The sequence below is a fragment of the Atractosteus spatula genome, chromosome 19, assembly GCF_055471065.1.
Source record: "Atractosteus spatula isolate fAtrSpa1 chromosome 19, fAtrSpa1.hap1, whole genome shotgun sequence".
Lineage (NCBI taxonomy): Eukaryota > Metazoa > Chordata > Actinopteri > Semionotiformes > Lepisosteidae > Atractosteus > Atractosteus spatula.
This window is the reverse complement of record NC_142724.1, coordinates 18,745,234-18,753,700: the sequence shown is the minus strand read 5'-3', so window position 1 is coordinate 18,753,700 and position 8,467 is coordinate 18,745,234. Positions and strand designations below refer to the sequence as shown.

The following is an 8,467-nucleotide window of genomic DNA, read 5'->3' as shown; positions in this document are numbered from 1 at the left end:
AGTTGTACCTGAAGTCAGAGGTGTAAAAGGTGAACAGGAATGGAGCAAGCACAGTCCCCTGTGGAGCCCCAGTACAGCTAACACCCTGTTCGGACACACAGCTCTGTAGCCTTACATACTGTGGCCTGCAGGTCAGATAGTCTATAATCCAGGACACCAGGGGAGTGTCCACATGCGCCACCCTTAGCTTATCTCTCAGTAAAGGTGGTGTTAAAGGCACTGGAGAAGTCAAAGAACATAACTCTCACAATGCTCCCCGTCTTCTCCAGGTGAGAGTTAGCTCTGTGTAGCAGACAGATGACTGCATCCTTCACTCCCAAGTGTGACCGGTAGGCAAACTGCAGGGGGTCCAGTGCTGTACTCACCAGGGTTCTGAGGTGGTCCAGTACAAGCCTTTGCAGAGTTTTCATTAGGTGTGATGTCAGTGCCACTGGTCTGTAGTCATTCAAGACTTTAGGGTGCCCCTTTTTGGGTACAACTCTTGAATAAGACTATATTCAAGTAAAAAACAAAAATCAAATTGGGGACATATTTGTCCTCGATCCTATGTCACTTTACTCTTCTCCTGAGAGAAGCGGTAACCTACTCAGCCTGCTGGCTTCCCATATGACATAACTCATATAGCCGCCAGCCTCACGCTCAATAAACTACTCAATACTAATAAACGCTCAATAAACTACTGTGATACACACAGCCGTCTGCTCTCTCAGATTGCAGATCAGCTCTCGCCTCGTAGACAGCAGTGTCTCAAGCAGCTGTGCCAGTTCTTGCTGTCTGGTTCTTACTCACTCTGTCTGTCTGTGAAAGACCGTCCACAGCTGGAGCCCATCAGTCCACATCCTCAAGCTGCTGTCACTCAGAGATTGATATTGCTCAGGCAGAAGCCCCACCCCTCGCACTCCTACTTCAGGCTTTCTACATTTTATCTAAATATAACTTCATCTTAACATAATGTTTCAAATTAAGATTTCTTCTACTTCATTCTTTTGCTTCATTATTACTTGTTACACTGCCTGCTCTGTCTTAGATTTAGGTATAATGGCAGTTTATTCCTTTACTTTGCATTACTAGTTTATTTTGGGTGTCATTGCATTATTTGGCTTTGTTTTATTATTAAAGATAAGATAGTTTTCCTCTACCTTGAAAAAAAACATTTCTGTGATAAAAATAATGTATTCCTATTGTTATTTGGGATTGCTAGGTTATCATATAATTTTAGTTCTGGAGCCTGCTTTATTTACGAAAGCCTGACAAGCCTTACTAAAGTAGGGCTTTAGAAATGTGGATGATATGCTCTCTTTCCTGGTGTGATCTTTTGATTTTGTATGATATTTTTCCAATGAGATGGAAGGAGATATTCATAGGAAGCTACTTATTATCCTAGGAAGATAAAAACATCTGTACCAATATTTTATCAAATAATGAGGCTTCCATAAAAGCATTCACTGCACCTTTTTAGAGGAAGATAAATAATATGATCTCATCACACATACTTTTGTACAAGATAATGGAGACGTATTGCCTCCTATTGCAAAATACGTGCTTTGTAACTATGGTGGTGACAGTGCAATGTATAGATGTCTAACCCAGTATGATCATGCTCAATTGCACTAGGAAAGCCAACCAATTAGGTAACAGCTGCTGTACTGCAGAGAATACAAGTGTAAATCTTATGGTCATTTGGTTTTCTAAATGTTGCACTAGGTAGTACTGTTGTGCAACACTTAGAAAAATATGTTAGTAAATATTGGTGAAATCTTAAAATGAAGATGTTTGTTTGTGACCATGTGTTTCTGTAGGCTACCAAGATGTGGTGTAACAGACGGATGTTGTGAGGACCTGGCCTCTGTCCTTCAGTCACAACACTCCAGTCTTGAAGAATTAGATCTGAGCTTCAATGACGTGGGTGATTCAGGAGTCAAACTTCTGTCTGCAGCTCTGAGGGATCCAAACTGTAAATTAAAAACACTTTGGTAAGAAGTCATTCAGTGATAGTTTGGTCCCCCACTGCCTTCATGAATCTTCCTGTGTTTTAGTGCGTCCAAACTGGTATCAAGTTGTGGCAGACTGGGTTAAGAAAAGATTGATAATTTAATCAGCTTGTTGGTTTAAGATGCACAATTTAGGCCTCCAAAAATATACAAGAGGTGAATTAGTTAATCATTCGATGATTGTGAATGGTGAGAAGTGAACAGTTTCTGCTTTTTAATTTTATCACCTCGTTAGAATTATTGCAGGAGAATGATTGATACAAGAAACAATATAACAAAAACATTCTTTTGTCTCCATATCCCTCCCTTAACTTCTTTTTGAATATCTCTCTCTCTCCTCACCACCTCCCCTGTCTCCTCTTTGCTATTTTCTTCTCTTTAATCCTACATTTACCTTCTTCATCAAACAAGAGCACTCGGTAACAAGGGATGTGAAATCAGTAAGGCTGAGAATTGTGAAAGTATATATAATACTAATATAGTATATATAAAAAACGTTCTATAAATTAATTTGCCTATCTTTTTGACCTCAGGTGTTTTAATCAACTTGAGCCCTGAAAAGCTCCCCTCTGCTCCTGCTGCGGTCACTGGTAGTGCAGGTGCCATCCCAAGGCTGCAGGCTGAGTTCACAATTCCCCCATTTCATGGAATACAGGAGAGGAATTATATTCGGGCCCACCCCTAACTCGGCGCTTCGGGAAAAAGTTTAAGACCCAAAGGTCAGACAACAAGTGTGGCAGGCACATGGTTCTGTTGTCAGCCAAGTTGGTTCAGCAGAGAGAGGAGGGCGGTGGAGTTATAAATACTGATTTCCTGTATTGTGGAACCCTCAGAAGAGGAACATTCTCCCCTACAGAACAGGGGCTCTCATTTTTGAGCATTTGTTTTGTAGGACGTTTTCATTCTGTTTCTAATTCAGTTATTAGGTTGCAGGTTTTTATTTATCTTTTTGGCCCGTTACAGTATTGGTAGAGTTTTGGAGGGCTAGAATATTGGATTTTGTGGGTCTGAAAGACATTGGCCTCTGAAACTCAGAGCCAATATAAAAATATTTGCATACTGTATGTTGTGCCTTGATTGTTGTTAGTAAATTTTTGTCTTGACTGTGCCTGACTGATTAATTACTCTGTTACCAGAGCATTGCCAAAGTATATAAAGAACACATGTCCCACTTCACATGTACTACAAATTTTACCTAACACTCTTCAACAGGGTAGTTTCACTCCCATTTTGTAAGAATAGCATCAAAAATGTAAGTGGATGTTCGCAGGTGTGGAGTAACTAAAATTGTTTTCGGAACTGTTTAAAATTATTTTTAGTGTAATAATAATAATTGCTTACACTTTTCTAGCATTTTTCTGGACACTCCAGTCAAAGCGCTTTACAGGTAAAGGGGATCCCTTCCACCACCACCAATGTGAAGCCCCACCTGGATGATGCCATGCCAGCCATAGTGCACCAGAACGCTCCCCACACACCAGCTATCAGTGGGGAGGAGAGCAGAGTGATGAAGCCAGTTCAGATGGAGATTAGGAAGCCCAATGGCAATGGGAAATCTGTCCTGGACACCAGGGTTACAACCCTACTCGTTTTGGGAAACACCCTTGGATTTTTAATGACCAGAGGGAGTCAGGTCCTCAGTTTTACACCTCATCCAAAGGATGGCACCTTTTTACAGTACAGTGTCCTCATCATTATACTGGGGCATTAGGAACCACAAAGACTGCAGGGTGAGCACCCCCTACTGGCCATACTAACACCTCTTCCAGCAGCAACCTTCGTTTTTCCCAGGTTGTCTCCCAGTTGTGAGCTGCAGGGTGACATGGCTGTTGGCTAATGTAGTGTAACAAAGAAGGATGTGATCTGTACTCTTGTCTTTTATTCTTTAGGATGCTAAAATGTGGGTTAACAGAGATGTTGTGAAGATCTGGCTTCTGCTCTTCAGACGCAATATTCCAGTATGAGAGACCTGGATCTAAGTGACAACACACTGGGTGATGCAGGAGTGAAAGTGGTGTCTGCTGCTCTGAGGGATCCTAAGTGTAAATTAGAAAAACTGAGGTAGGTTTTACCTAAGAGAAAGTAATGACAGAATAGACATCAATTGCAATAATTGTAGGATGCAACCTGTTAAATTGAAGTTGGAAAAATAAAGGGTTGGCAAATGATCAATGATCATGTACATGATAATTGCAAAGTTATACTGACAGTAAAATGAAAAATGTTGTAGTTATAGACTCCCCCTTCCTAGGCTATCAGAACACCTCTCCCTCTGAACAGGAACACTCCTCTCTATGTTGTACACAAACTACCCTTCCCTCTGTTCAAACATTCACTCTTCCCTGTCTTTGAACAGTATACATGATACTGAGTTGCAAATGAGAGATGCCTGGGCTTAAACACTCCTACAGCTCCCAGTGTCTCTCTCATCCAGCCAGCCTGTATTAAATATTTCTACAGCCCCAAGTGTCTTCCTCATACCTGGCCAGCCTGTATACAACACTACTGTACAACCTGAATACAACAGAGAGTTTAGTCAGACTGTTTAGGTAGGACAAGCCACTGTCTTTGCAGCCTTTAAAATGAAATAAATGATACTAGTGTTGTATTCCCACAGCATACATTTTGAGATCATCTTCTGATTTTGTCAACCTAACATGAAGTATGATGATGTAGCAGAGTACATTAATACATATATAGTGCTAATTTTTGATTGCAGGATGATAAACTGGATTAACAGAGAGATGTTGTGAAGATCTAGCCTGTTCTCTTCAATCACAACATTCGAGCTTGAGGCTCCTCTGGCTGAGTGATAATATTCTTCATGATTCGGGAGGGAAGCTCTTGTCTGAATCTCTGACGAATACAAATTGTAAATTAGAAATATTGTGGTAAGTTATTTCCGAGTTATTTCTGTGGGGAAAAAACACTCTTTATAAGGAAAACAAGGCAAGACTCTTCTGCTACTTCATATTCAGGATCAAGACAGTATTGTCAAGAATATTCTCAGCATTGTTTTGTGTGTAAAGGAGTTATACTTCCTGCGTTTGAGTATAGTGAGTAGCCATAGTTCTACTACTTGCAATTTGAGTATTAATCTTTTCATGAAAGTCCTAATGAAGTCCAAACATGGATTGTTGAAAAACAATTTCATATGCTCTGTTTGTATCAAGTACTGTTCTTTCATTCTCAAAGACCTCTGGCTGTCTGACTGTACAGCTGCATCTCTGTACCTGTGTTGCATCACACGCCCGAAGAAGGCTCCACAGATGAAATGTTGTGTTTCTTTTCTTCTCTTTTCGGCATGGAATAAGCCTTCACTTGTTCCTTTGCAGCCTACGCATGCTGATGCAGCTCCCCACCTGAACTACTTCAGCCTATTTCTGCTGTGACCCACTACGCCGTCTGCTAAATCTTTTTCTAGATCTCTTTGTCATTCTTCTCCTCCTCCCTGGACTACTTGCCCCCCTCTCTCAACAAACCAGCATTCCTTCTCTTCACATCAAACTGTTCCAAGACTAGGCTTTCTAACTACCTCCTATTCCTTTACAGATGTCGGTTGTCGTTATAATATAATTCCTAAAAGATTTAGTCTGAAATTTAACACCTTTTCCTTTTACTCTGATGGAGTCTGCTAGCAGGATCTGTATGTTACTCTGTACCCATATAGTGGTAGGAGATGTGAACTCCTGCTGAATTCACATGCTAAACTCTAACCTTCACACTTGCTTTAGTGCAGATGCTTCCCCCTCTCCGTATTAAACTCCCATCTTCTGTACCAAACTCCCTGATAAGGAAGGAATGTATTTAATTGCTCTCTGAGTCCTTGAGTTTCTTGAGAAAGTACCTCAAAGACAGGAGGGAGGGTATAGAAAAAGTGTATATAAACTGTGTAGAGTCATATCTCCTTTGAATTACTATAACAATAGTCCTTATTGTGGTTCCTTGTATGCCTACAATAAAGCTTTGCTTGGCGAACAGACACCTCAGGTTCAAATCTCTTGGTTTCTACAACTCTGACACCACCCAGAGTAACACTCACAGACTTCTACAACTATTTTCGAGGAAACTAATGCTTTCTACCACTCTCTTCCTCAAACAGCAGATTACCCTTTCTGACAACAGTATCAAAGAAGCTAAGGAATCTTTATGGCTAACAGCTCCACAACATCTTCCTTTCATAACTAACCTCATCAGATCCCTCAACTCCAAAGTTTGCCAGTTCCTCACAGCAGAGAAGGATAATACACTCTATCATCTCACATGCCTGAAGAAGGCTCCACAGCCGAAATGTTGTGTTTCTTTTCTTCTCTTTTCAGCATGGAATAAACCTTGTTCCTAGTATAGGTCACTACCTGGCTTGGTTGTTACTTTAGGAGCTTTGGTTTTCACACTGTTGTATGTAAAATCAGTCTTATGTCATGACAATTGTGATGTCATGACAGCTGTGGCCTGGACTCATTGCACATAGAGGTGTAGAGAGGAGGAACAAAGGCAGCTTGCACTTGAGGGGACCCCACTACATTCATTCTGTCTCAAGGACGAAGGCTAGAGTCTACTGCAAAACCTGCCCATAGATCCTCCTGCAGGGGGAGGATGGAAAAAATGTGCTGGAACTGAAGCATCAGGAGAGGCTGGGGGGTATCAAAGGTCCCAGCCCCCAGAGAAGAAGAAGAGTTGTAAGTCCATGGCAGGGCAGTGGCTGTTGGCAGTTGGTCCCAAAGAAGTGCAGTAGAAACTCAATGCAACTTCAGTGTGCTCTGATCTTGTGTGGGACAAGCTCAGACCATCTCAAGAATTCCTAGAGGGAAAGAAAGTCAAATGAAAAAGTATCCAGAAGCCCAGCTGAAGACGTCTACATGACTGAGACCCAGCAGAGACTCAGAGACTGGGAGCAGCCTATTTAGATTATGGAGAATTCTTCAGATGTCATCCACCTGATAGAAAGCCAGCTAGAAGAAAAAGCTGAGTTGTAAAGATTTGTCAAGATTGCACCAAAAATAGATCAAGCAGCTAAGGAAGGAGAATGAGGCCCTACAGGCTGACAATCAGCAGAGGAAGAGCCTGCAGTCCAGGGTAGTTGTCCTGGGTAGTTGTCAGTTGGCTGCAGTTTAGCTTGGCAGAAAGCGAATACGTGCTGCGGACACATCTAAAAGAAATGACCGAGAAGCTCAGGAAGTCTCAGAACAGCAATAGTGGGCTCCTGGAACAGGCCAGACAAACACAGCTCTGCAGGGCGTCCCTGCTAGTCATAGAGTGCAGGGACAGACCTGAAGGACAGCTGGGCACGTGTGGGGAATCTAGCTCAGTAAGAGAGGCACTGAGAACAGACAGCTGGAAGAGATCCTCTCCACAGAGGCCCTGCTGGAGGCCAGCCAGCAGAAGAAAAGGAAAATTGGGGAGATTTACCAAATGAAAGAATAAACTGAATAGGCAGATAGGCTCTTCGTGCCACACCAAGCCATGGAATCTGTTTTGTGATGTAGATTGGATATTTAGAATGATAATCCCCTGATTTGCTCATGTTTTCAATGAGAGTACAAAGGAGGCTATATGATGTTATTCTTGTTAATTAGGTATGACTATACTGGATCTGTTATAAAGCTAATAATTATTTGTAGTTTAAGTAGGTAGCTGCCTTAGCATGCAAAGGAACAAGTAAATGTTTATTCCATGCTGAAAAGATAGGAAAGGAAACGACGTTTTGGCTGTGGAGCCTTCTTCGGGTGTCAATCACAAAAAATATTTGTTTGATTACAATCATGCTGACAAAATTAGAATGGTATTCATTTAACATTTTGAGAAAGCATGTCTCTCACAATTTCAGTAATTGGTTTGGTGTTATAGAATGGATTTAAAAAGATGTGGATGAGCTCCACAGATCTTGAACTGCACTGCTGTTCATTTGCAGGCTGGCAGAATGTGGGCTAACTGAGAGATGCTGTGGAGATCTGGCCACTGCTGTTCGATCACTACACTCACGTTTGAGAGAGCTGGATCTAAGTGACAATAATTTGGGTGATTCAGGAAAGAAACTCTTGTCTGCAGCTCAGAGCAATCCAAATTGTAAATAAGAAGCACTGTGGTAAGTAAACACTGTGGCAAGTAAAGTAAATAGAGTTTCTGTAGGAATAATGTTACATTGTACAAGCTCCTGGATATTTTTTTAATTTCTTTTTACTTTTAGTTTTCTTTTACTTAATTACTTTTCAGTACTGCAGTGAACTATAAGTGAAATACATATGAAAAAACAGCTCTTGTATTACAGTAATTGAAAAAGGTCATTAGCATTCAGGCTCAACCTTATAAAAGACACCATATCCCACTACCTAAGCAGTAATCAAATAAGACCATGTGAAATAATAAACTGATTTTATGGTTAAAAAAACATCCCGTTTCTCCCACCTCAGAGAAAACCTTAGAGAAAATTGAAAAGATGTTTCTTTCATACTTACCAGTGCCTTAAAGCATGTCAA

At 41.1% G+C, this 8,467-nt stretch overlaps 1 protein-coding gene across 1 annotated transcript; it reads left to right on the top strand.

Annotated features, from left to right (window-relative positions):
- Positions 1-297: 297 nt before the first annotated feature.
- Positions 298-8,065, top strand: LOC148818175 (ribonuclease inhibitor-like). The gene is made up of 7 exons (XM_088937256.1): positions 298-329; positions 1,800-1,973; positions 2,037-2,049; positions 2,419-2,452; positions 3,917-4,052; positions 4,727-4,882; positions 7,903-8,065. Exons 1-7 carry the CDS (start codon positions 298-300, stop codon positions 8,063-8,065), a joined length of 708 nt encoding a protein of 235 aa, XP_088793382.1.
- The last annotated feature ends 402 nt before the right edge of the window (positions 8,066-8,467 follow it).

What these genes read in the sequence shown, in the direction of transcription:
- LOC148818175 (XM_088937256.1), top strand. Translation starts at nt 298, where the DNA reads ATGACTGCATCCTTCACTCCCAAGTGTGACCG. An exon ending in TTCACTCCCAAGTGTGACCG is followed by an intron (nt 330 to 1,799) that starts GTAGGCAAACTG and finishes GTGTTTCTGTAG; the next exon opens with GCTACCAAGATGTGGTGTAA. An exon ending in TGTAAATTAGAAAAACTGAG is followed by an intron (nt 4,053 to 4,726) that starts GTAGGTTTTACC and finishes ATAAACTGGATT; the next exon opens with AACAGAGAGATGTTGTGAAG.